General features: G+C 45.7%; 2 protein-coding genes across 2 annotated transcripts; both read right to left on the bottom strand.

Annotated features, from left to right (window-relative positions):
* Nucleotides 1-27: 27 nt before the first annotated feature.
* On the bottom strand, nucleotides 28-7899 carry ALDH9A1 (aldehyde dehydrogenase 9 family member A1). The gene is made up of 11 exons (XM_005498960.3): nucleotides 7608-7899; nucleotides 6919-7064; nucleotides 5676-5805; nucleotides 5215-5349; nucleotides 4515-4711; nucleotides 3592-3732; nucleotides 2865-3053; nucleotides 1727-1814; nucleotides 1211-1352; nucleotides 550-662; nucleotides 28-439 (listed from the first exon to the last, which is right to left on the bottom strand). The coding sequence occupies exons 1-11, from the start codon at nucleotides 7786-7788 to the stop codon at nucleotides 345-347; spliced, it is 1557 nt and encodes a 518-aa protein (XP_005499017.1). The 5' UTR covers nucleotides 7789-7899; the 3' UTR covers nucleotides 28-344.
* A 1384-nt stretch (nucleotides 7900-9283) lies between these two features.
* Nucleotides 9284-27851, bottom strand: TMCO1 (transmembrane and coiled-coil domains 1). The gene is made up of 7 exons (XM_005498961.3): nucleotides 27639-27851; nucleotides 26223-26300; nucleotides 22767-22826; nucleotides 19147-19193; nucleotides 18483-18550; nucleotides 14798-14942; nucleotides 9284-9628 (listed from the first exon to the last, which is right to left on the bottom strand). The coding sequence occupies exons 1-7, from the start codon at nucleotides 27706-27708 to the stop codon at nucleotides 9530-9532; spliced, it is 567 nt and encodes a 188-aa protein (XP_005499018.1). The 5' UTR covers nucleotides 27709-27851; the 3' UTR covers nucleotides 9284-9529.

Genomic DNA, 27851 nt, shown 5'->3' with positions numbered 1-27851 from the left:
CTCAATTCATGTCACTCTGAGATAAGATGTTGCAAACAGAGTTAGTGTTTATTTGCTAAAAAAAAGATGTGGGCAAACATTTAAACTTGTTGCTTTGTTATGATTATAAAGAACAGTAGGCCTATAGTAAGGATGTCAAATAGCTTTCACTCAAGAGAGGCAGCGCTCTATCCTATGCTTGAGCTTGCTACCACTCTAGTTGTGCTCCCTACTCTGCTGCTCCAGCTACGCTCCCCTCCCAGGCACTTTGAATTTTAGAGCACGTTATCGCTGTGCAAATGATCCACATCTCTGGCTGACAGGCAAGAACTGGCTGGTGGTTCCTTGAGCAGGCCCCAGAGCCACTAAAACACAGATTCCACATCACCCATCTCCACGCAGACAGTCTTCAGCTGCGAGTAGTACTCTATGGCTGCGCGCCCGTTCTCTCTGCCAAATCCTGCAGGGACAAGCCAGAAGTGAGAACACAGTCCCAGGCAGTGCCACACACCGCTCGTGCCCTCTGTAACTGTCACGTAGTCCTACCAGGGAGGGTCAAACAGAGCTCACCTGATGCCTTGTATCCTCCGAAAGGCAGCTCCACGGGGCTGATGTTGTAGTTGTTAATGAAGCACATCCCAGCCTTGAGAGCAGCTACTACCCTGTGAGCCTTCTGGATATCCCTGCAGGAAAAGGACAGTTCAGCTGGATGCCTTCCCATTCATCCCCTGCCAGCTGACAGCCCACCAGAGAAAGGCCAGCAGGTTACAGTGGTTTTTGGAGCCTGACCTGTCCTACTCTGTCTCTGCCTGCTCAAAGGATGTAGCACCTATTCCCAAGGACACTCAAAACCGCATTTGATTTGAGAGGGCAGGACAAGGACACCAGACTCTGGCAAGTGGCCAACAGCCATCTTTGCATGCTTGCAGCAGCACAGCAGGCTCCTGGTAGACAGACATCTCCTGGAGATGCAAGAAGGCAGGCAGCAAGCCAAGCACAGACTGGAAGGAGTCTGAAGGACAGCCGGGCCCACCTAACCCCTCAGGAAAAACTAGGAGATGTGCAGTCATGTACAAAGTTCCCTTTTGGCAATCCCTTGCTCCAGCTTGCCTGGAAGAGGATATCTGTGCCCATGCCAGGCATGGCAAGAGGAGCATCAAGCTGCTGCAGTATTTCCCTTCTCCTCTCCTCCCTAGACCACTTCCACAACAGCCACGATACCCAGTCATACCTTGTGAAGACGCCACCTGCCAGGCCAAATTTGGTGTTGTTGGCTCTCTCCACAACCTCCTCCTCCGTGTCAAAGGGCAGAATGGACATGACAGGCCCGAAGATCTCTTCCTTCACACACGTCATGTCATCCCTGCAGTTCCCTGGAAGCATGGCAGAGTTCATGTGCTTCAGGAGGAAGAGGGAGCAGAACAGCCTGTGCATTCAGCAACCCACGCAGCTTCCAAGACAGCACTCAGCTGCAAAGCCCCCCCAGCCCACCTAGAAGAGGAGCAAGTCCCACCCTGCACCTCAAGGCACCAAAGGTACTAACTGCCCGTGTCCCATCAGACCCTCCAACAGCAGAGATTTCTGTGGATGCAGTTCTGCATCCCTCAGCTCTCTCTAATGCACCCATACACCTGTCCAGACTGTGGATGCACACAGAGACAGGTTACACTGAACACAGCTTCCTCTAGAAAAAACTCAGCAACATCCATATAGAAGACGGCAGTACCATGAACAGGAAGGATCATACCTAACACACAGGGTCGCATGTAGTAGCCATTTTTCAGCTTCGGATCATCTGGTACATACAGGTCCCCACCACAGAGCACCTCTGCCCCCTGAAAAAGAGCCAAGCAGAGGGTGGGCAGGCACGTCTAGGGACATATGCCCCTCTGCTGCAGCTCTGGCTGGACAAAACTCCCTGCTGGGTTTGCAGTCCTATCAGAAAAAACATGCCTGTGTCCTCCCTGGTCATGTCAGGACTGCTGGTAGAGCATCACTGATACATCAGGTCCAGGGGGTGAGACCCATCCTAAAAATCCAAACAATGCTGCTTAGGGGTGCAAGTGCCACAGGAGCCACTGTAGGCTGGAGAAGCAGCTACAACTAGGAACAGATCCTCAGCATCACATTAACTTCCACATCTTCACATTGTGTGACTTCCCTCATTAGCAAGTCAATCAGTTCCTTAGGAAATCACCTGGTGAGAAACACCTACCTCCACAAAACACCCCATTGCAGAGATGGGGATTTCTCATTTCTCACATCTCCTTCCACATATCTTTTCCTATTTCCAAAACCTCATCTAGCCCTCTTGGTTTTCACTCAGTTCCCCTTCTACAGCCCATTCCCAAATAGGCTACAAGCTGCTCATATACCTAGTGCTGGCATTTAAAACACTTTTACACTACAACCTGGAGAAAAAAAATTCCTGGGTAGATCTTACTGTTCTTACAGAGACTGTTTCCAGCTGCCTGTAAATTTGGCCACTGATCCTTAGAAAGCTCTTTTCTGCAACCAACAAAACTGGAACCAAAATGAGAAAACAGCCAAGTGTGCCAGGTGTGACCACAACTTTTAAGAGAGATACCAGCTCAAATGTATGAATTCTCCTATTTCAAACACTGCCATGCTGGGTATCTCACAGCCTCTAAAACTTGGCAGCATCAGGATATGAAAAGTCACATCACCTTCAATGCTGATTTAGAGACCTGCACTGGGTCACTTTTAATCTAGTCACCTATCAAGTGCACCTATCGAATAATTCAACCACAACATAAAAACGAGCTTTACTGGGAAAGCATGGGGCAAGAAAAAAGCTGCCAGTCTGTTTGTCTAACGAGAGACAGACATTTCAGGGCAGGCACAAGGCAGCATCACAATCTCACCTGCTCCTTTGCCTGCTTGATAAAGCCCTGGACACGATCCAGGTGAGGCCGGTTGATGAGGGCTCCCATCCGTGTGTCTTCCAGAAGCGGGTCTCCAATTTTAATTTTCTGGGTGCGTTTCACCACCTCCTTTGTGAAGACATCCAGTATCTTCCTCTCCACAAACACCCGCGTGCCATTGCAGCACACCTGGGATACAGGACAGGCTGCTCAGAATAAGACACACAGCACTCTGCAGTCCTTCCCTGCTTGGGTGCTGCTAGGGAGGCTCTCCAAAAAGCTCCTGCACAGCTGCTAAAACACCTCACTTGTCCCTGGGGACAAAGACAACCAGATTTACCTCGCTGCTCCCGGCTGCACTGAACAGTCTGTGCTGGACATAGTGGTACTGATGCCACCAGGTGGCAAAAATGCATCAAGTCACCAGCAGGAGAGACCTTGAGCAGCCTTTCCAGTTCCCAGAGATGACCCCAGTAAGCCAATTATAGCAACAGGATTACAGAAAACCTGCAGCACGCGTGGAGATCCCAAATTTGGGATGAACAGAGCCCCACAGGGCTGTGGCTCAGTGCACTGGACTGGAACCTGCTGCCTCAGGGAAAAGGGTGACAAGATGGGAGCTTCAGAGCACCCCTTACCATGCAAGGTCCCAGGCTGGCTCTGCCACCCAGTTCTCAAACCACCCCACCACAATGGGGCCAATTGCTCCTGCTCCACAGACACACACCTCGCCCTGCGTGAGGAAGTTGGCCATGAGGGCTCCGTTCACGGCGTTCTCCAAGGCACAGTCTGAAAAGATTATAAGGGGGGATTTGCCCCCCAGCTCCAGGGTGACTGGTTTGATCCCTTTAGCTGCCATCTCCATGATCTGAGGGAAACAAGGAGAGAAGAGACAAGTGACCCACTGGTAACCGGGAGGCTGGCAGAGCGAGGTAAGAGACACCCAAGGGGAGAGTCCCCACAGGGCCCTTCACCAGCAACAGAAGCAGCATGAAGGGCAAGCTGGGCTTCCTAGTGTGTTTAGTTCAGACTGGGACAGTCTCAGAGGGTCTGTTTTCTTAACAAAAGCAGCAAAACCTAAGGAGTCATTTGCAGGAAGCTATAACTGCATCTGTGTCACTGCATCCCACAGGTACACACATGCAAGGGGCAACAATTCCCCTCTTTCAAATCAGAGTTTATTTTTAAAAGTCTTTTTAGGGACTTGTAACTCTTTGAAGAATAAATTGAGGGTGAGAAATTCACAGAAACTAACCTCCTGCTTAAAAACAGTGGCTTGCATGGCACTAAATGGAACTATTACCACCAGAAACACACATTTTCCCAGTGCTGCTCTGATTTACATACCCTCCTCCCCACACAGATTTTTGGCAGCTCTGAGACTTCACTGCAACCGGGAACTAAATAAGTGAAGATGAAAAATTGCTCCTCTGAAAGGACTGAGTGCCCAAGCCCATGCCCAGCAGGCTACCTGGAGCCCCAGTATAACCCTGGACATGCAAACTGCTTGCTCAGACCCACAGATGCCAACTTGCACCCCATCTTTACAAGCCTCATGCACAAAGCTCAAGGAGGCGTTAACATCCACGGCACGTGAGGAAGGCTGGCACTACAGACCCCTTGCGTCCCCAAGTGCAAAGGTGCCTTTACCTTGATGCCAGTTGGCACGCTGCCAGTGAAAGAGATTTTGGCCACATCTGGGTGATGACAGAGGAACTGGCCTGTGGCCACTCCGCCCTGCACCACATTGAAGAGCCCCTTGGGCACACCAGCCTCTGTGTAGATCTCTGCCAACCTCACCGCTGAAATGGGGGTAAAGGGAGAGGGCTTGTAGACCATCGCATTACCTAGAGGAACCCAGACAGAGGCAAGGTGCAGTTAACACCCAAACTGCTTTAGAAAAAAACAAACAGACAAAACAACAACAAACAAAAAAAACCCCACCCCACACAATGGATTTATCTCGATAGATCCCAGAAGATTCCCCCAACAGAGGGGGAAACAATTTCAGCTGCAACCAGGGAAAGGGAGGAACTGCACCTTCCTGCTGGGAAGGGCTGGGGGAGATGGGGCTGCTGGTCCTGCGCTGCAGACGTTCCCAGAGACGTTCCTCATCTGGTACAAAGCCAAGCAATTGGCCTGTTTCCCAATGCACTCCCTGCCCCTCTTAGCTTCTGCTGTGTTCCCACTTCCATTTCCTTTCCCTTCCTGCCACAGTAACAGCCTGAAGTTTCTGCCAATCCTTCAACACCTCTTTCAAGGTAATCCTAGACTTCATCCCCCAAATGACTCTCCCCTACAGAATCATTTGACTTCAAAGAGAAGCTCGCGTGGGCAGAGTCTCCATTACCGCAAGCCAAGGCCGGGGCAGACTTCCAGCAGGCAATCTGGAACGGGTAATTCCAGGCTCCAATCCCAACACACACCCCGAGGGGCTCTCTACGAGTGTACCCAAAGGATCCCCCGGGAAGTTGGACATGTTCACCTGCAAAAAAAAAAAAAGCAGCAGTCAGAATGTAGAGGAGAGCAAAGCCCATTCCTGTCCTATCAGAGCTTCAGGGGCCAGACCTCACTCTGACTGGGAACAGAGACACGCTGCTTTTACCCCAGCAAGCTCACAGAAAGTAAGTGCACAAAGAGCATGGCAGCGTTAGGTAGAGATCTCTGAAAACCCTTCCAGGATCTTCAGAAAAAGGAGCAGTCCATCTCTTAGAGAAATCAGCAGCAAAGATGATCTCGTGCCATGGAAGTTATCAGGGAGCCCAAGTCGCAGGACAGAGAGTAAAGAGCAAACTCCAGTAACGTTCTCACCAGCTAGAGATCCTGCCAGCCCTGCGTAATACTCCAGGCACTGCCAGGATACGTCGATGTCCACTCTGGCTTCAAAGATGGACTTCCCATTGTTGATGGTTTCCAAGGTGGCAATTTCTTCTCTCTGCTCCTGTGATAGGTGCAGGACAGTGACAATGTGTTAGAGAATCCTGTAGCAGAACTCTACAGGGAGACAGCTGCTTCCCAAGCACACAAGTCCCAAACAAGGCTCTGCCATCAGCAAGCCAGGCTCTGCCGTAAGAAATAGTCATGTCCAACAGGTACAGTCCCAGTAGCTATTTATCCATTTCCCAGTGGCAACTGATCACAGGGGAATGTCAAACAGTCAGCTGCTGGCATCCACTACTAGTGCTTAACATCCCTGTTTTTATCTAAAAGATGAGCAAACTTGAACCCAGAAGCCAGCTGGTAAACAATGATTAAAATTCACAGAACTAAACCGGGAGGAAAAGCAAACAGCAAGCTCAGAATGGAACCAGAGGACTTGGTGAAGGACAGACAAAGCAATGCAGCTGGGAAGCGTCCTTTAACAGACTATCTCCCAGGCAGAAACATTACCCTGCTGTGCAAGGGTGGCAGAAGCTTGGCAGAGTTTTCTCATCATATATACACACACTGGGGAAAGGTCTGGTTTCTTACAAATCTGTTCTTCAACAGGGTTTAACTTTGATGTCCAAGAACAAGTTATCTCACAAAGTGGTCAGTGATTAAAACTAGCTTGTTTGTATAATCTCTCTCTCCCCCATGTGTATTATCTAGGGTCTTCTCTGGTGTCTAAGATAAAAACCAGTATTCCCACTTTTTTTTATTGCTACAGCAAGACGCAGTCCAGTCATGTGACAACAGTGTTCAACAAGCTGAAAGTTCAGCAATGTGACAGTTATGCAATTTCAGCTTTGAAATTGTGTGCGGCGAAGCATAATCTTTGGACTTGTGAAAAGAATTACGAGCCCTGCAAGATCTCGACTGGGTGGCTTCAGTTCTACACCTTCTAACAGAATTAAGCAGAGAAGATACACGCTGGCCTCAAAGTGATAAGAACAAAGCCATGTCCAAAGCAACCTACTGTTTCTTCTGATCAAAGGTGGGTTTTAACTCCTGCATTCCTCCTGGAGCTCTGGAAATCCTGCCATGAGCCCCCAGCAACCACATTAACCCATAAGAAAGCTGAGAGACAGAACCAGCCCCTCTCTAAAAGGGGGGGCGAGCTCCCACAACATACCCGAATAATTCTGGCAGCCTCCAGCAGCACCCTGCTCCGCTCCATGCCAGACATCTGACTCCATACATTAAAGGCAGCTTTTGCACTCTGCACAGCCAGATCCACCTCCTTCTCCCCAGAGCAGAGCAGCTTGCTTATCACACGACCTGGGCACATTTTAAACGGCAAATAAATAAGAATCTCAGAAAAGGGGGCACAAAAGAACACGGTTTGTCTTGCAACAAACCCTAAAGACTTGAGTCCAGCCACCTATACCAGGCTACAGAACTTGACACTGTGGTTCCCACTCATTTGCAATTGGCTTTAGAAGAGGTGCTGCAATTCGGCTGGTCTGAATTAAAAGATCTGTCGTTCTCCACAGTCTTGCTCTGGTTACTAATTACCTCCAATTGTTAAAAAATGCCTCTGTTTTCTACTGCAGTGTGTTGTACTTTTATCACCAGCTCCAGGAGCCTGTTACACATTTCCTCAGCATAGTTAAACGCTCTCCTTCTTAAATTCTGCCGAAACCGAGGTATCTCAAAATAAATAAGAAGAAATGTTTAAATCGTGTCCTTTGCCAAGATATCGGGCACCGCTGGATGGTTTTGACTGAGAGTCAGAACTGATTTCTTACAGATCTCAAGGAAGCACCTCCGCGCACCGTCCCCCGCCTCAGCACGGCCTCAGCACCCCGACCCGAGCGGTACCTGTGGCCGGCTCGTACACGTCCTCCGTCGGGCCGCTATCCACGGGCCGAACGCGGGCGCCCGCCCGGTAGTTGAGGGGCTGGTCGGTGGTGAAGGTGCCGGTAGCGCTGCTCATGGCGAGGCTGGGGCGGAGGGCGCAGAGTCGGGGCAGGAGGTTCGGCAGCTGGCAGCGCACCAGCATGTGCCGGGCCGGTGGAGGGAACGGATGGCAGCCCGTATCCCGCGGGGACTCCGCCGCCAGGCGCCGCCTCCACCGGGGACTCGAACCTCAGGACCGCCGGCCCCACCCCGCGCCCAGGCTCCCCCTGGCGGCTCGGAGGTACCGAACAGTAGCGGGCTGCACGGAACTCTCCCAAAGCCATTAAGGGGCAGGCTGTCATTACACTTGATTAGATTTAGCCGTCTTAGTCGATACAGCAACCATACGCTGCAAAATAAACTACTTCAGCAGAGCTGATCCATGCAGGTAGATGCCTGGGATGTTTCTGGCTTTGCTGTGAGATCAGGCCCTTGAAATAAGAGAAGCTACACAAGGGAAAGAGGAATTGCAGGACCAGAGCTGCTCCCTGCAGAAGGTTGCAAGTCAAAAATGCACCCCAAAAGTCAGACAGCATCAGTATACACTAGATGCTTTCCTTCAGCTGTCAAACACTCAGCTTTGAGACACAAAGCATTGAATAGAGGTGCCATACTCATTGTTTATCTTTTAATAATCCTATTAAAGATCCCCACACTGATTAATGAGAATTAATTCAATATTTAGTACTTAATATGGTATTGCACATGCTCCATGCTGCCATAAGGTATTTCAGATTTATCCCCTCACCATGCAACTGATCACAGCTTCCCAGTAAGAGTTACCGCATGATAAACCTCCAGTCACAGATGCAAGAAATCAATAGTTCCTCTGGGTGCTGCCTAACTTGAGAGCGGCAGCAAGATTTATTCACCCCTTTTAAACAATGTGAGCAGGCTCCAGCCAACAAGACTCAAACTGAGAATTATTTGGCAAAGCAGAAGACAGCGTAGAGAGCTTCCTGGCCGGAGAAGGAAGACTTTTAAAGATGCATACTGATCATCAGGCTGTTCAGCAGTAAACCAGGGACTATGAACAAAAATACACTGTCATAACCACTCTGGTAATAAAGGGCTCGGTAGCAGCGGCTGGCACCAGCAAAACGTGACAGCTTACTCAAGGTTGCAGGCCAGGTTTGTTTCTGTAATTGAGCAGATTCTGTCTCAGCAAACAACTTCTACAAAAGCTGTGTAATGCCACCAAAAAAAAAAGTCTCAGTGGGGCTGTATTCTGCCAGCAAGATGAAGGCTGACAGCGTGTCCAGGAATACCTGGCACCTCCTAAATTCGCCTGGCACAGGGGCAGGTTCCAGTGCCTCCAATCACCTCAGCCAACAAGAAACCTCACCCTCCACGCTGCAAGTTTTGCAAAAGGAGAAGTCAGCACACCTACTTGCTCAGCTCCCTACTACACAGGACTACAGCCAGTACGTCTAAGGCAAGAGAGTCACTTCAGTGTGGTTACTCTGAATTTTCCAAATTGTCTACTTTGCAGATCTCACTCTTGCTGTCCAAGTTGATGTCCATGTCGCAGACTAAATCAACTGTACTACATCAATGTATTTCTACTTGTCCTACAGCACAATTAAGAGACATCTAAATCAACATGCCCATGCCATTTATTTCTCAGAAACAAAAAGTCAAGTTATCTTTTGAGAACTTCCTCGATTTGATGAGCAAACAACTGCTGGTAGAATACTCCAAATGGAAGATGTTTCCAAGACCGTGTCCAATGCTGCATAGGTTGTTTTTGGACATGTGAAGCCCGGTGTAGAATCTCATCTTGCTACCTCCCAAAGACAGTCTTGTGCACTGGTCAGACCTTCTGTGAAGGCTGTAACTGTGCTTTAGGAGAACTTCCCTGCCTGAGGTGGTGGGCCAAGGAAGCCCCCTGCTTGCTTGGTGGCAGCCCGGGACGGAGCAAGACCGAGCATCTTCTGGATGTTCTGCAGAAACAAGAACAGAAGAACAGGATACTGTCAGACCATGATGAGGGAGACAAAGGGGAAAAAATACCAAAACAACTCTGCTTACAAGTACAACCTTCCCATTAGTTTTTACAAATTCAGGTTCTAATCTACATAGTGTTACCAGTCTGGCTAGTATATATTGGACCTCTATCCCTGTACATTCAAAAGAGCTTAGCACAGGGCCAGACAACCATCCACAACAGCTACAATTAGAGCTGGGCCACTCTCCCCCACCTCAACAAAAGCCTTCTAATCATTAAATCCATGTTTTCCTTGAGAGATCTTTTCTCCCTCCAGCTTCACACCACAATCAGTTGGCAGATACCTCATTAATGTCTTTGCACACAGATTAGTTGAAAAATCAACTTGCAAGAGTTATCTTTGCAATTTAACTGCAGTGCAGACACAGGAGCAGGTTCCTAACATCTGCTCACAGGCAGAACCATAGCAGCCTTCAGTTTTCACAAGTACCCTTGTTTTCTGGAAAACAGAAACCCTGTTTTCTGGCAGCCACCAGAGCCTGAGGGTCTGCAAGCTGGCGAGGAAGGCACTCTCAACATAGCCACAATTTGGGTCAGCAACATGGCAACCAGAGCGTGTGCCAAGTCCAAGTCAGGAGCTTAGGCACACAATTAACATGAATGCCAGTGATGCAGACAGAACAATGGCTTGGTGGAGACATGCAATATAACAGTATACATGTAGCAAAACCCCAAAACTGCCTATTGAGATGACCTCATCTGCATCTGAGCAGGGTGTTTCAACAGAAAACAATAAACAAGGAAAGAATTATGTAGCAGAGTCAGACATGAGCTAAAAACTCAGATCAGAATATTTAAATGCGATGTTTTCGTTGATTTTTGAGAAATTCCTTTTGAATTTTGCAACAGTGCAACTACAAAGAGATACCAGTTCTTTCATCCTTCACTGTAAATAACTTCAGCTCAAGATGCTGCTCACGCAGTGCTGGCAAAACAGGGACATCTGATGCAAGGGAAAGAAGAAAACAACTGTGTCCTCCACATGGCACCAGCTGAATCCTGGCTATCAAGACAATAAAAGAAGGAAAGAGGATTCTCTTCAAGCCTGAGTGTTCTCTCAAACATAACTGTTGGGATAGGCCAGATAGGAAGGTCAGAGTTCTTGAGCTTTTTGATCATGGAATGAGAACCAACTAAAAAACCAAAACAAAATGCAGACAGAGCTTCATAATTCCAGAGTAGCTAAGTTTAAAAAAAGTTGGAAAACATTCCAGGTGGAGACTAAAGAAAGAAGGTTTCAATTCACACACAAGCAAAACAGTAAAGGAGGGGAATACTTGAAAAGGAATTACATCAGTTTTAGTCTGTGGCCTCCATAAATCAAGCACTGGCTGATATTCAGCAACTGAATATGTATTAGAACATTTCACTGTGGGAGGCTCCTTCCTGTGGTTCCTATTCTCAGAGCCTCCTTAGTCAAGAGATTGACAGGAAGGAGAAAAAAGAAGCTAACGGGCAGATTCAACAACGCCAGAGGGTGCTAAAGAGTCAGCAGCAGGCACGGCTGGGCTCCCACCAGCTTTGTAGTGCCCCACTCATGGAGCAGTGATACCAGCTGAGCATCCATTGAAGCAAAGAAGCATGTGCTGCTTCCACCCTGTTCCTTCAGGTACCAAGAGAAAGCTGGCCCCCTACACTAGCTGTGAAGCAAGCTTTGCTAGACAGCAATCCTCAAGTCTACACAGCTGGAAAAAAAACAAGGCTGGGGCAAGGTCCAGCAGAAACTTGTCCAGTCTGCTGTGGGCCATGTTGCACAAGGAAGTCTGCAGAGTCTACTTCCAACACCACCAAGACCTTCAGGAGCAGTGAGGGAAGAATGCAAGATTTAAAGATCCAAATTCACTATCTGAGCTCTTGTGAACTTTCCCTCAAATGACTGCAGGAAGGACAAGACTTGCTTCTGCTTTTGTCTTTGTACCCAGAGACAAGGGCCTCAGAGACAAGGCAGCGAGTGGCTCCCAGTCCCAAGATCAGGCGGTGTGGGAAAGTGGACTCCTGGCAGGAGAGATAATTGCTGGCTCCTGTTCCCACTGGGAACAGATTTCAGAGAGAAGCAGCCTAATCTACAGTTCAGACGTGTGTAAAAAGGAAGTGAAGACCAGCAAACGCCTGAGGAACAACAGCGTATTCCTCTTCACAAACAGCACAGGTGAAGGCTGGGAGCTCAGAAACAGGAGCGGGGACAGAGGATGTAACCCTGACATTATGCCTCCCGCCCAGCCCAGCCACAGACTTTCCCAGCTGAAACCCAACAGCTCAAGGACCCTTGGAAGGCCTCTCCCAGCAACCCTCCTCTCTCCAAACAGGAAGGCAGGAGGAACTAGGGGACAGGATTTACGTGCCAGGGAGAGCTGGGAACAGCGCAAAGGAAGTTACTCACTGCAAGTTGACTATTTTGGGAGATGCCGGCCAGGTCACAGCCAGCAAGCTTCCCAGTCACCGTTTGAAGAGTTTATCACCCCCATCACTCCATGAAGAGACTGCCTGATGCTGCTACCGCCTATCCCACTAATGTCAGTTTAATCACTGTCCTGTTAGTCTCCCCTTCCTCACGTACTCCCCCTGCATTACCCTCCAGGTCACTTTTTTCACACACTCAAGTTCCTCTACTTCTGAGCTCCACAGGGACATCTCTCTTCCCTGCCTTTGATCCCTTCCCAGGCAGCTCCAGGATTTAAGGCAAGGCTGAGAGGTGTATGGTCTCCTCAGTTTGTTCACAACCTATTCTCTGACATTTGGTACATCTCTGCTCCTTCTCCTGTGTCAGCAGCATCAAGCCAGACACTAAATCCCACATCAAACAGCTGTTAGACCAAGGGAGGAGAACTGAAGCTCACCTGGTGAGATTTCCCCTTTTGCCCAGTGAAACACAAAGGGTGACAAAGCTTTCACATCCAAGGTAATCAAAAGCAGAGAACGCAAGTCTTTGGCACCATTTTAAGCTCTTAATTACTTTCTTCCCCTCTCCTCTGGCCTCTCACAGCCTTTCAAAGTGCTCTTCCCAATGCTGTTATCATCCAAGTTCCTTCAAACAGTAACAAAGCCAAAAGCAGCATGCCAGCAATCACAGCTTCAGTTCTCAGCTTCTGCACAGACTAACATGGCCAGTCCCTGCCCTTCCCTCCATGGAGCACAGAGGAAGAAACTGAGCTGCCCAACAGCTGGAGAACTGCAGGTATAATTAACCACCATCACACTGGTAAGGCAGCACTAACAAGACTGCAATCTAACACTTCAGAGCAAAACCCTTCTCCAAAGCAACAAATTAACTTCTGTCCACCACAGGGCCTTCAGCATGAACTCTCAAGCACAAGGGCAATTTTTTTTTCCCCCAGAATTTCTCTTGAAAGCCCAACCCATTGCAAACAGCTCAGCATTTCTGCTCAGAGCCAGACTGGACCACCACTCTGGTCATGCCACCTACTGATTTCACAATAGGCAGTAGCAGGAAATGCCCAGGACTAGAACTAACCACAGGAATTATATTTTTGGACAAAAAAAAATTCACGGGGGATTTTTCAGCAAGGGAGTTCCCCAGTCAAACCAAAGGGTGCAGAAAAATCTTGCTGTTGGTGCTATTTAGTTTCATACAATAACCTGCACCAAAGGAAAGAAGGGACTTTCATGTAACAGGTAAGTAATAGAGCAGCACCCTGCAACGTTGTCTGAAGGAACAGCATCAGACCACAACATCACAGGAATTCAGGAAGATGATCCAAAGCGCTAAAAGGTCTCATTTCTTTTGAAGTAGCAAACACTACTCCAGCTACTGGGAAGCGAAACAAGATTTGTCTTGCAGCAAACAGAATGAGGAAGCCCCTAGCCTTTTGCACTCTGGCACTTGAAGTGAGGGGTGGACTAGATGATCTCCAAGTGACACTTTCAACATAACTTATTCTACAATTCTACAATTTTCTGCTTTCACATAGGATCAGACACAGATCCATTTTGACACAAGTACTCGATACTGAGGGCTACAGAGAACTCAATTCACTAGCATGCACTCTCTGACTAAAGGAACTCTCTGTTACTGAGCGGCTCCATGAAGCTCATCCAAACTTCTGACAGCAGCTGCCATAGACTCAAAGCAGATCAGCAAAGGTTAAGTGCCTCTGCACCCCCTGAGGAAAAGCAACAAGCTGGTCAAGGAGAAAAGCAGCAAGAATTCAGAAAGAGAATCAAAGCAAAAGGAAATACAAATACAGGAGAGAAGATAATGTGCAGCTCATTCTACCAGCATTCATCCAGCCCCCAGAGTCTAACTTATCCCCAGCACTCCCTGGGAAAATCTGGCAAAAAAACCCTAGACTTCTGGTTGCACTGAGAAGTCTCATTTGTCCTCACCAGCCACTCTGCCACTTAAACTGCTTGTGAACCTTCCTGAACAGGCATTTCCCCTTATTCTCAGTGATGCTTCTCTCTCTCTCTCAAAAAAAAAAAAAAAGAGAACTAACCATCTCTTCTGAGGAGCTGTGTGTAGCGTACTCTTGGCTCATCCTACTAGACCCCCTTTCTCTGCCACATTCCTAACACTGGGAGAGACTTGACACCAAAGGTAAAGATCTTAAGACTCTGAAAAAAGTCAGGCAGTCAGCAAAAATAGGAAGGACAAACCCAAAAGAACAGGTTTAACTCTTTCCTCACTTTCCTACCAGCTTTATGGACTGATTGAACCTTGATAGAACCTCAAGCCACCAAGGAAGTTTCCCTTGAAAATACTACACTTCTCTTTTCTCATATTAACTTAAAAGTCATAATTACTGACTAAGAAGGAGTATTTAATTGGCTTCTGATGGAGACAACCTCTTGGTGCTGCACTCTGCAAAGTTATCAGACACAGACAGAATCCATTTCTGCTAAATGTCGTAGCACCCTGGTACAAGTCTCCAGTCAAGTCTTCCACACCAGTCCAGAATAGTGGCTGTTTTTATAATACCAATCTAGAATAACTTTGAATGATACATGGGAATGAAGGCAAACACAAAAACCACAAACAGATCAACCTTATACATGCAAAACTGGACAGCAGTAGTAGACTCCTCTTTATGGATGAAGATGTGATTTCCCTGCTCCAGAGATGCAACAGACACAACAATGTACTCACCTGTCTGATCGACATTGTGCAGAGAATGTAGAGGAAGATGAAGGAGCAGTCAGTGTAATCCTCACCTAGAAGGTTGCGGTGGGAGAGACCTTGGATGTATGAGAGGGGGATAAACGGAAGCTTTGCCACCACTCGGCCATCAAATCTGGAAAAGAGAACACTGGATCACAACTGGGAACAGTAAAAGAGCCTTCAGCTATAGAATGAATGAGTATCTTTGACAGGCCACCAGAGCAGATAAGACCATGTGGAAGGCTAAAAAGCCACACTGCCCTCCCCAGCCCACCTCTATGTACACACAAGGAGGGTAAATACATCTGTCTCACACCCAGTCATCCACAGGGTGAGTAGGCTTCCCTCAACAACAGTTTTGCCATAGTTGAAGTGTTTCATAGTGATTTAAGTGATCAGCTGAACAAGCTGTTGGGTTCATAAAGTCTTGGTTTGTGTTTTGCAGTTTACTGGTACATTATATTTAAAAGTCAAATTTAGCAGATTGTTTCCCATAACAGTCAGCACTTGACCAAAAGATGGATGACTATCACCCTGCTGTATTGCAGCCACTGCAAGAAGATGGACTCTTTGCTTTAAGCAAAAGAGCGTTTTTTTAGGCAGAGCATAAACCAAAGACACCCTTTCCTTTACTAGAGCAGCTATACATCTCAGCAGAAGAAGGATGTGTAAGAGCCACCAACAGAATGCTTTTTAATACCAACACTCTTCTGTGTTAGCTCTGAAGATGAACGCAGTGCAGATGCAGGACGATATCACATATTCCAAGCAGCCTGTCCCACTCCTGGAACTCCTCCAGGTCCACATTCCAGAGCATCAGGCAGAGTGTGAATTCTGGCCAGTTTGCAAAGATTTCTCTCAACCCAGACAGGCAACCCAGTCTTTTGAAGTAAGTGTGTATGATGCCTCATCAGCATGTGCATATTTGAATGTTATTTTCTCTGCATGTGCTGGTTTTCTAACAGGTGTTTCTTGTTTCAAGATATCCTAAATGAGCGTTCTTTCCTGTGGAGATACATTCACACAGCTACAGCTCAAACACACGCCAACTTTGTTTACATCTCACAGGCAGTTTGGCTAAAGAGCTAGGAACGGATGTTTATCTCCCTGTAACATCCCCCAGTGGCTTAAAATTCTGCGTTATTCCTGCTGTGAGAATGACAAGTTCTTCAGCAGTAGCACCCCAAGGCACCTGCTTTTAATTCCAGCAGGTTTTCACAGTTATCACAAAGGGGTACTGAAATACACAACTCCTGGAGTAGGACAGAATGATTGCATTTAAAAGTTTCTGACAAGAGAAAATTGAGACACACAGAATCTAATTTTTCTCCCAGGAGAAATCCCATCTGCTTGGAGGCCAGCACTGCTACAGATCTCACTGGCCTAGCATACTTTAAGCCACAACAGTCATTCAGTTGCTTATCCTCAGCACAGCATTCTGCTCTTACAGTTTAAACCAGCCTTCTTGACACATACGCACCCTTTCACTACAGTCCACCCTGCTGCCCCATTACTACTGAAACTCCAAGGAAGAGAGGAAGTCATCACAGCCATTTCCATTTTGGCTAAGCTGGCACTTGGCAGAGGTGAGGTGCCCAGTGACAGAGCAGCAGCATCTGCATAGTATTTGTCCAAAGCGTGGCACATCGTACTACTTCCCATGCAATTCCTGCTCCTTTTGTCCCTCAGAGCAACAAACTCAATCAAGAACAGGAAAGGCAAGCAAATGAGGCTGTAGACACTGCAGGTGTCAACTGACCTTTTTCCCCTTTTCATACCACACCCAGAGCACCTCTATGGATGACCTGACTCCAGCAGCTTCCCAGAGGAAGCCAAAGAGCCTCCTGAATTCATAACTGAAGTTCTCTGCTCCCAAGACAAGCAGCTGCTCTTAATGCCATGTCAAGAAATGACAGTACATACATGAAAATCAGCTCCATCAAACCATTCTATAAGCTTCAGGCAGTGCAAGTACAACCCACCAAAGCTGCCCTTCTGATACAAATGCACTTGCTACCTTGTACTGAGACCAGGAACAAAAAATTGTCTATTTAGGCCCAAAGGCAAGACGGCCAAATCTATATTTTAATTCAATAGCCTCAGCTATTCGCAAGAAAGCTATTTCAGTTCCATCAGTGAGCTCTCTGGATACTCCTGCTGCTCATGTTCAGGCTCCCTCCAAAGAAAGAGGCAGTTAAAGGAAAGATGTGCCCAAAAGCTTCATGTCAGCTCTTTGGCTTGTAGCATGGTCTCTGTGGGCAGGAATCCGCAAAAAAAGAACAAGACAAGTAAACTTTGTGGTCTTGAAGGAGAAGAAACCAATACACTGATTTTTAGGTTAATATTTATGGAAGGAGGAGCCAGACAGGATTTAACCAAAATCAATTCCTTCCTAAAACTCTTAAACTCCTGTAATACTTGTCAGTCACAGCAAACTCAGAATTGCCTCTTCCCATTCAAGGAAAGTAGACAGAGTAGGCCGAGTTTTTTCAGTTTGTTTCAGGGGCAGGGGTGCTGGTGGTGTTGGTATTGCACCGAATAGCTAGGCAAGCACCTGAAAGCATCAGGTACAGCACTAAACCCCCCCCAAAGATACTATGCTGCTCAGCACATGACTCACGATGCACCTTCATCCCCATTCAGGGCTGCAGTTAAATGAGCCATCAATGACTCAAGATTGTACCCGAATTTTAAAGTCCTTTAGTGCTGTGCTCCTCTGCTCGGTTTCACAGCATTCCAGGGAATGCTAGATGCTGAAGTCTGACTAAGCTGAATAAATAAAGAGTCCATACAGTGACACTTCTGTTATTATGTTACCCCATTTGCAATTTTTCCACCCACAGATCTGCAGTAAAATAACAATTGACTGTATCCTGGCGACTGCCAGCACAGAGGCCAAAGGTTTTGGGGCCCAAGAATGTAAAATCCTATTTGCATGACAAGTGTATTGCCCAGATATTAAGCAGCCTCCCAAGGGTTATACTAACCATATTTATGTTATCTTCAGATTTAACAGCCAATGGGAAGGTCACATTTCAAGATTGAATCAAGTTTTAAAAGTCAAGCAGAGTCTTTCAGTTTTGCATGTCTGAAAAAAAAAAAGCTGCCTATAACTGCGCAAACCAGTTTGGGCTTTTTATGTCTTTGTTATTTTTAAAAAAAAAAACAGACCTATCCCAGGTCATTTTTAAAGCAGAGGAAGATTAGAGCCCATGCCTGGACCTGTTAGTATTTTAATTCCGATCACCTTAAGTAGGGCAACAAACTCTGCAATTATAGCTCATTTCTAAGGGCAAGGGAGCTGACCCAGTTTTGCTTGCAAGAGCATTATTTGGTCACACTACTACAGCGAAGACGCTGAAGACTGTAGCTGCTTGCCTGACATTACCAAACCTGTCAAGATGTTCCCAAGCAAAAAGGATGTTAGAATTGTGTCTAGATTGAATGCAATTTGTTCAATTTTATTCCATTCAGCATGCAGTGTTCCCTCTTGAGCAAAACATGTGTGTGTTGACCAAACAACTGCATCTGCATACAAAATATTTATCCATTTTATACAGATTAGTGATGGGTTTTGGATGGACTGTCACTATAACACTTTGGGTGATAAACAGAATGTAGAGAATATATTTACCATGACAATTTAACACAAATCCAGAAATTTGATACCTACATTGAGTTAAACATTCCCATCAAGGCCGTGAAGCAGAAGCCAATGGCAAACATGGATTTCATCCGAACCTGCAAGCAGAAAGGCCAGAGATAATCAAAACAACAGGCTTACGCTGAGGGATGATGGGCTCACACTCTTAAGAACAGGCTTTGTACAACATCACTGGAATCTAGAAGGAAAAAAAAATGATCCAGAAGGCCAGAGGGATTGTAAAAAGTGACTGAAGAACACCCAAAATTTGGTCAATAGTTGGGTATAAAGCCAGTCAGAGTGGATCACTAAGGTGAAGAGCTGTTTTTTTTGGGGAGAAAAGTGCTCAAGAATTGTCCTGTTACCTTCCCCAGATTGTTGGGTTTTTGTTTTGTTTTTTCCTTAAGCCCATACAACCAGTGAGCAGGGGAACTTACAAGAAGAAGTCAGACAAATTAATTCTACTTTGAAAACATCATGGAGACTTATAAAGATGAAAACAGCTAAGATTGGGCATGAGATGAGGCAGTTACTGCTGGAGAACTCTGTGACTCATACTACAGTCTGTAGCCATTATAGAGAATCCAGAAGGACCTTTCCGGAGGAAAGGTCGCTATGTCTGCCAACCAAAGTCTTTCTGTTGGAAAGCTGATTGAAATCTTCAGCAGTTGGGAAATGGCTTTAATTTTCTTACCATTGACAAGTCCCTGTTGTTATTCTTCAGTTTCTCTTCTTGTCTCTCTGGAAAGACAAAAACAACAACAGTTATGATCAGTTATACCAACCTAGAAACCAGAGTGTTTTCATTTCCAGGAAGACTTAACCTTTTTGGCTCTCCAAACAAATAACACTCCCAAAACCAACTCCAGCACTCTACGCCAGACAGTATAAAGTGAAAAACCGTACATAGTCAACTGCTTCTCCACTACAGCAGCATACAGCAAAGCAGGCACAAAAGAGGAGGAGGCTAGAATCACACATTCAGCACTTTTGGAAGAAATGCACAGAATGTCAAATTTGCTAACTCAACCAACTAACACAATAACATCAACAACACTGCCAGAAAACAGAGACAGTGCCTCTGTATCACACTTCCAAAAGAGAGCGGTCTCAATTTGCTGCACACCAGGCTAACCATCATAAAATACATTAGATAAGTAAAAATTTCATTTTGGAGATGTCAGAAGGGACTCCAAAATCATACACAAAGCTGGGAGCCACACTTCAGCAAGGCTACTATCTTGCTGGTCTTAATAATGAATTTTGGACCCTTGTCACACCCAAAAGATTCTCTAAAGAGGAAAGGTATCTTTTACATGAATTTCACTATGTCAGTACTTTTTTATTGCTATGCTTTGAAAAGAATACTTCAAAATACTACTTTGGAAATTTAGTCCGTCTTTAAGTCGCCACAAACTTCAAAGACCCACAGTTTTCTGAGAGAGTATTTTCCACGCTCCTCATTTGAAGACTACTTCGGCCTTGAGAATTATCCACCACCTGTCACCTTTCTTGTCCCACAACCCCGTTGTCCCTTGTCCACTATGCTCCTCTCAGATTGGGGATCCAGAGGGGCAGCCAGGGCTTAGGACCAACACCTAGCTGAAGAAAGAATGTGGACTATGAAGAAATATCAAAAAAACAATGTGAGCAAAGAGAAGGAAGATGCAGAAGGACTGTCAAAGGCTATCCAGCATGTGAGTTGTCCAGTGGATCCCTGCTGAAGCTTCACTACAAGAGGCCCACAGCACCAAAGCTCCACAATTATCTTCCAAGCCCCGGCTAAACACAGGGACTCGCAGTAAGTGTCAAGAAAAGCAATAGCAGCATTCTCATCCCATTTCTTAGAATCCTCATTGCAATTTGCAATTGCTCTTAACTACAAACCATCCACTCCAGCAGGATCTTTCCAGACACCTGCTTCCTGACCCAGGTGGAGAGTTTTGTTCTGGGACATTTCAGCAACCACAGGCCAGCTCTTTAGGAATCACATTTGGCACAAATACTTGTTTTTTCCCCTCTGCTACATAACTAACCATCTATTTAGAAGGGCTAAAGGTTACATAGGGATAAAGAATACAGCCCAGATCCCCCAAAATACCTGACCTGCTCTGCACCCACTTCTACAAATTCAAAACAAGCAGTCTTCAGATGTCCAACCACCTTACACAAATGGTCTATTCCTGCCCAAGTTATACATAAGCAGACTTTAAGTGCTTTGCTGTACAGCCAAGTAGAGGCACAAAGAAAGAGGACCAGGTGAAAAAGCAGCACCTTGGACTCAAAAATCATCTCATTCTGCTCACTGGAACACAAACCACAAGGATACAGCAATAATCTTATTTGCTAGCATTGGGTTTTTTTGTTTTGTTTTTCTTTTGCTGCCTAACCAGGACTCAGGTTCCCAGGACTCCTGGGAACATCATTGTCTTTTCTTCCAGGGGCACACGGAACACAGAAAGCGATAGCAAAGTTTAAGCCAACAAACACACTCCTTAAGCTGAAAAGACAGAAGGCTGCAACACGATGTTAAAGGCATCCTGTTCCAGCCACGTGAAATGTGATGCAAACACAGTGTGACCAAAGTTGGTTCACTTTACACTTCAAAAGTTTGGCAAGTAGGAAACACCAACTTAAGCCTTCCCATGCAACTTTCACCGTACCTCCTTGTGCATAACCATGATTCATCCCTTCAATAACCATGCAATATCATACACACACCTCCTGCCTTATTCTGTGCAAAAACAGATGCAGCTGAAGCAGGTCTGTACCACAGACGTGACTTATTTGGAAAGCCTTAGCTCTTCTTTTTTCAAACTAGAATGGTAGAATGTAAAGGAACTACGGCACAAGCAAATTAGCTGTTACAACAACGCTACATCTCACAGAATGATTTGACATCCAGTAAGTTACTGGAACCAGAGATTTCAACAGCAGTTAAGAGCTGCGAGTCATTTTCTGGATGCCGAGCTTGACATTCAGGGCCTGATTTTTCAGAAACACTAAGAACTCGGCTTTGCCTGAAGACAAATGAGATGCTCAAGTTATGCAGCACTTGTAAAAAAACAAAACAAAACCAAAAAAAAGTCTCAGTGTTTCAGGCTTGGCCAGCAAGCATCATAGCAAACAAAATCAGTGGTCATTTCCTAAGTTCTGTTCTTAGTCCCTTTGTGCTTTGTTTTTCATTTGCAAAACAAGATTATTTCAGTGTATAAAAAAAATGGTGGGGCATCTGAATTCCTCAGGTTCTACTGTTTATTAGTTTAGTCCAAGCACAAGTAAAATATCATCTGCTAGTAATACAGCTTGGATGGTGCCCTAAAAAAACCAACATTGCTACATTGAAAAGTGACCACATGTAACATTAAAAAGTTGTCTTATCCACTAAGTACGAGTCATCCCATGCAGGGATTATTCAATATTAGAACTAAAAATGCACAAGAGGAAGAATTTTGGCTCCTGTTCCTTCAGGAGTCTAATGATAACAGGCTTTATACCTTGGAAGAACTGTTTGAAGATATGTTTATAATTATCCCCAAGCTTTGTACAGATCAAATGACTAATCCAGCTACCTGGTGTTAGAGAAGAATGAGGAAACCAACTCCCAGGAGCTCTCAGAAGCGTTCCTGCCACAATGTCTGTAATAATTTAACTGAGCTTTGCTGCACGTTTTAGAGTCCTGCAGATAACAGAACTTTTTAAAGCTTACATCCATTAAACTTATACCATGTTGTTCTTGCATAGTTCAGTACGTAAAGTTACTTTTATCCAGAAAGACTTAAGTTTATTCACAATAAGAATAGTAAAAAACAAATCACTATCTAAAAATTAAGCAAGACTCATTTATCAAACCTGAAATAAATCTAAGTGCAGTAACAGTTAACATGCAAACACCTTCAGCTCTGAAGTATACAAATGAGAAAAAAAATATTTAAAAAAAAAACACACCACAAATCACGCAATCACAGACACTGCAAGCTGACAGTGCACTGCAGCAAAGAGCTTTGACAACAGAACTTAATAACAGTTGTGGATATAAAGGCTTAAATCAGAGAGAAAGGCAACCGGTTCAGCAAGAAGTGCTGCTACTCTCGGGGATGCTGCCCTTCTCTGCATCTGCCTAAAACCATCAGAAGGCTAGATCTCTCCTGTCTTGGAAGAGGAAAGCAAAAGTGTTCATATTCTTGTCACCAGGCCAAGAACCAGCCCTAGTACCACTTTAAATAAATAGTTTTGAAAGGCAGGATAATCACTTCCACAAATTTCTCCACTTTCTCCCATTCTTGGGGCACCGCACTCCTCTCCCAGTCTTACCTATTTTCTTTTTCTGCTGCCGGCCTGCTGATTCAGTTATTGTTTCCTTCTTCTTTTCCACTGCCAAGTGAAAAGATAGACATACTATCATTTCTACATAGCGACACCACCACCCCTTTTTCACACACCAAACAAAACATTTTATTCCTCTAGAGAACAGGGTCACAAAAGGAAGCTAGGTATGACTGACAACATACTGAAAAATCAACATGTTATAAACCAGCAAATTTGGCCCCACCAGACACTTAGAAATAATTTTTTAAAAATTCAAAACCCTAGACAAGCTATCAGAATACTTAAGGGGTTAATTTTAAACTCTCTCAAGAGCTCAATACATTGTTAACTGAGCAGTCTGGGGACAATTTTGGCTCAAGTGACCCTTGCTAATTTGTCATTAGTATTAGACAGTACTTTTGATTCACCAACTGTAATCAAAAGAGCTTTGTGGCAAGCTCTGCTCCCGATTATCTGCAATTGGAAGCAGAATACAGGAAAGCCTGTGTTCTCATACATCCCTTCTTCACGGGCAGGCATTCTCAGGGGAAATGCTGTCCAAGCATTGGAGGCAAGCTACAGCCTCTCCATTCTTCAATTAATTAGTACTGAAGCATTTCCAATATTTTAAAGTAGGAGCCTAAGCTCAACATTACTAAAACCCCAAATCAGACACTTAGCAAGCATCTGCAAGCAACAACCACTGCAGCAAAAAAGGCTAGCACAAAGCCAACATAATGAAATTATTACACAGCAAATGGACTGTTCATCTGCAAAGGCTCTTCTGCTGACAGCAAGAGCAGTTTTTCCACAAAGGAAGAGACATTTTAAGACTTATAACAAGAGTACTGTAAGAAGTGAGGATGATGTGCATGGCTGTGGTCTAACAACAGATAGCAACCTCTTTTTACTGTAACCTCTATGTATCTGTACCATATCTACTCTACCAATGGATAGACTTGGCTCCTCGTGAGCTCACAGAATCAGCTCAGGGATCTGAGCATTATGACTCTCCTCCCATATGAAGTCCTAGCTCAGCACAGATCTTCTAGCCTTGATTTCCAAGCACAGGTGAAATAAATACAGCAGGCCTTCCAAATCACAAAGGGATTTGTACTGCTGCCTTCTGAAATGCCTGTGATATGTGAATCAGTCACAACTTCTAAGAAAACCACACTAGCCCAGACAAGATACCACAGAAGAGATGATGTTTAGGTAATGTAGTAAGACACAATTGTTTTTTCCAAAGAACACACATATCTCTGATGGGCAGGCTAGCACAAGGGGAAAAAACAGGGAAGTCTGCTCAGAGGGAATGCTGGAGAGAGGTGCCAAATGACACAACACACCCAGTGCTCACAGAACGCTTCCTCCACAACCTTCCTTATGCAAATCCAGCTGGGGATCCCAATCAATCCATCCAAACCCTAGTCCACATAACCCCATGGCCCCAAGCTCTAACCCCAACTGGACAACACTGACTCAGGTCCACCTACTGCTCCCAGCCCCAACATGAGGCTTCTCCAGACCTCAGCTCCACTCTGTGCAGTGCTATTGAGCCTCATACCAACCCCGAGGAACTCTACAGCCCTTATTCCCTCACGGTTTGAGCAGAACAAGTAACTCTAAGCCAGTTGCACAAGCATGTCTGTTGAAACATACATGACACAAAGTGGCAGCAATTCTAGATAGCCTTCAGCCTTGCAAATTTACTCCAGAACACTTACTATAATCTCTGCAGCAGGTTCAGATAATCCTATGCCTCTCAACAGAAGTGAGAGGACAGGAAGAGACAACACAAATGGCTGTGAGTAACAATGTCTGCTCCAGCACACTGCTTGGCCCATTTGTTTTTACAAATCCTCAGGACTGCTAGGACTCTCATGGGAGAGCTTAAAGGTCTCGAATGTGTTTTTTCCTGTTTCAGATGTGTTAGATAACAGTTGAAAGGTGTGGCTCAAGTGGTCTACTCTGCAAGTTGTCTGTAAGCCATCGGGTCAGCCAGATGTCCTCAGTGCAGTGGGAAAAAAAAATTCAAAGCTAGATTTTTAGTGACTCTTTATTCAGTTTTACTTTTTTTTTTTTTTTTGGTTGGGGGTAGGGAAGTCAAACAAGGAGGTTAGAAACTAATTGAGATGCATAAGCCTCACATCTTTCCCTTCACAGATTATAGCCTAGATACCAGGAGAGCTATAAAAACAAACAGCATTAAACTCTTACAGCAATCATTAAACCCCAGAGATTAAGCCCTGCGAACTGCTTTCAGAGTTCCATAGCACAAACACACCAGGATATTAAGTTTTCAGCTGGGTTTCAACTACTTCTCTAACTTGCTCTTCTGGGGCTAATTCTACCCCACACATTTTCAGCCAAGCAGGATGAAAGCAAGGCAGGCAGAGATGCAATCCCCATCTGATACTGCTGGGATGACAAAAGCCCCTGATTCAGGAGCTTCGACACAAGTATGACTATACTTCAACTTCTCAGTTTATTTTGCCCAAGGGAAGGCTGGAAAAAGCTAGACTGCAAAGAGCACACTTTGATAATATTGTTCCCTGGCATAGTAAGAGCACTGAAATCATGGCGAAATCTTTTTAAGGTAAAACCAGCTCAGGTTTGGCCCCAGCTGTTGTGTGTTGTCTCTTACAGCTGCAACCTATGTAGGGTACATACAACAGAGTTTGAACAGTCAGCTGAATTTCTCCTCTGCTACTTGGCTTCCAATACAGACCATTGAAACACGCCATGCTCAGACTGTCCTGTTTACCATTTCTTTTATAAAAATATCCAGTGCATCTCTTTTGACTGCTCACCTTCAGCTCCCTATTCCCTTTCTCCCTCACACTTTGTTTAACTTCTCCCAGGCCTCTCAAATGTGCTCTCCGTGGAAGTAACCTGAGACCTTTTTCCTAATCAATTCTGTTTGTTTCCAGTTTACACTAGTATAATCTATTTTTACATCAGCTGATAGCTCAGACCTTTCTATCATGACTTTGTCTTTACTCATCCCCACCATTAATCATCACTTTCACTCTTTATGTACAATGCTTTCCTCTCATGGTATTCATTATTCAACCCTAGTTCTTTCTTAATATAGATCTCAAATTCTTCACCACCCTTGAAAAGCAGAAACTGCATCTTTGAACTTATTTCAGGCTTCTAAAAGAATCTGCATATACAGATACTGGCTACTCATGTTCAGAAGAAAAGAGGGCAATACTGATCTCTTATGCCCCTCCAGTTCTCCATTAAGAGGAGAGCCAATTCAGACACATAATAGGTTTTTGCACTAACCCTCCCTCCAGCAAAAGAATCAAGGACAGAATGAATCCCCGCCCCCCGTATGGATTTGTGTACCTTGTAAAATTAAGCTCCTATTAAGGCCATTCAATTTGTCATCTGCTAAAGCAGGATGTAACAGGAGCAGCAAGACATGCTTTCTAGAGTCTAAAGAGTACTTACATTTCTTACTCTGTTTTTCCACTTCAGCCTTTAATCTCTTGTATTTGTCTGTTCGGTATACCAGCACCCAAGTTATACCTGAAACAAGCATGCAGCAAGTAACCAGGTAAGTAGAGATCTCTTACAATAAGAAGGACACAAGTTAGTAAACACATATACAAAAAAAAAAGTACATGTCACATCTACAAAAACACATTCTAATATGGCAAAGGTATCACAAAGCACCAGCAAGCTATATCATCACTTTCCTTCAAATCCTCTTCTCAAGTTTCACGTAGCAATAGTGGCCATAAAATAAACGTACCAGCTCTCTGAGTTTTGTGGGACTCATTCAGTTCCTTCATGCTCATTTCTACCTGCTGTTGCTCACCTTAAAACCAGAGACTGATTACGGCAATCAACATTTTTGTGTTCCGCATTTTTATAGTGCCTAATTAAGGCTTGAGGAACAATTCCCACTCCTACCAGGACCTGCCCATTAGCAGGATCACATTTTGAAAAGGAAAACAGATGTAGTAGGCTAGAAGAGACCTTGAGAGGTGCTCCAGTCTAAGTTCTTCCACTCAGTCATGATCAAAACAAGTTGTGCCACAAATGCAGAACCAGTGGTTTGTGAAGAGTTTAATCCGAGCTCCTACACAAAACTTTTGGCCCTTTTTTGGCTGTGGTTTGTCAACAGGGCTGTGCTGCCGAGTCCCTGGGATCACCGGCTGTAGAGAAGGCAACCCTGTAGGTGCTTCTGAGGCCAACACAGCTTTGTGCTACAAAAAACAATGGATGCATACAGCACCTAACATCAAATGCAGTGCAGTAGGCCTCATAAAAAGCAAGTAAATATCATATTCCACCTGGGACACTCCCTGCCCTTGAACACCCAAAGATGCTGTCTTGCAGCTCTGGTACAAAGGAGATTTTGGGATACAGATTAGTGCTGGGAAGAGGGAGCTGCTTCTGACTTTGACTACACCAAAAGGTAATAATTTAAATTGTATTTAAGAAGTTGCACCGATTTCAACACCTGCCATTGAAAAAAACCTTCTCAATATGAGTCACCAACATCACAAGTTCAGGTGATTTTTGCATGTCCTTCTCGTAATCTTCATTTTCCTAGACCCAACAAGCCCCATTCCGACCACTTCACACCAGGGGTGCGTTCTGTTCAGGAGTTACTCACCGTTGAGTAACCGAACCTCATTCCACACTCTCACTGTCCTGTTCGGAGAAGGCACCGCCTCCAGCCAGCCCCCTCACTGCCACCCCGAGTCCTCCCCGTGCCTCCTACGGACGGCACCGCCGGGCCAGGGCCAGGACCGGCCCCAAGGCCTCCCCAGGCCTCCAGGGCCCAGCCGAGACAGGCCCCACCGGCCCGCTGAGGGGAGGACGCCGCAGCCCGCCCCGCGGCGGCCCAGCACTCACCCTCGGCCAGCAGCGCGGTGCACACGGAGATGAAGACGATGAGGAGAGTATCGGCAAACATGGTGCTCATGGTGATCCCAACACCCTCCCCCGGTAACGCCGCCGCGCTCCCGGAAATAGACCCCGCCACCCGGAAGCTACCGGGGGCCACGTCGCCTAGCAACGGCCGGAAGCGATAGCCCGCGCTTCCGGGAGGCAGTGCTGGCCAATCGA

Source organism: Columba livia, chromosome 8 (genome assembly GCF_036013475.1).
Source record: "Columba livia isolate bColLiv1 breed racing homer chromosome 8, bColLiv1.pat.W.v2, whole genome shotgun sequence".
In the NCBI taxonomy this organism is placed as follows: Eukaryota; Metazoa; Chordata; class Aves; order Columbiformes; family Columbidae; genus Columba; species Columba livia.
This window is presented reverse-complemented; position numbering and strand designations above follow the sequence as displayed.

Bases quoted from the DNA above. Each gene is read 5' to 3' on its own strand.
- ALDH9A1 (XM_005498960.3), bottom strand. From the start codon at position 7,788: ATGCTGGTGCGCTGCCAGCTGCCGAACCTCCTGCCCCGACTCTGCGCC. The intron at 3,733-4,514 runs GTAAAGGCACCT...TGTTTCCCTCAG, and splicing joins GCGTGCCAACTGGCATCAAG to ATCATGGAGATGGCAGCTAA. The intron at 3,054-3,591 runs GTGTGTGTCTGT...CCTGTATCCCAG, and splicing joins ACTTCCTCACGCAGGGCGAG to GTGTGCTGCAATGGCACGCG.
- TMCO1 (XM_005498961.3), bottom strand. From the start codon at position 27,708: ATGAGCACCATGTTTGCCGATACTCTCCTCATCGTCTTCATCTCCGTG. The intron at 19,194-22,766 runs GTAAGACTGGGA...TTGTCTTTCCAG, and splicing joins GCAGCAGAAAAAGAAAATAG to AGAGACAAGAAGAGAAACTG. The intron at 18,551-19,146 runs GTAAGAAAATTA...TTCTGCTTGCAG, and splicing joins ACAACAGGGACTTGTCAATG to GTTCGGATGAAATCCATGTT.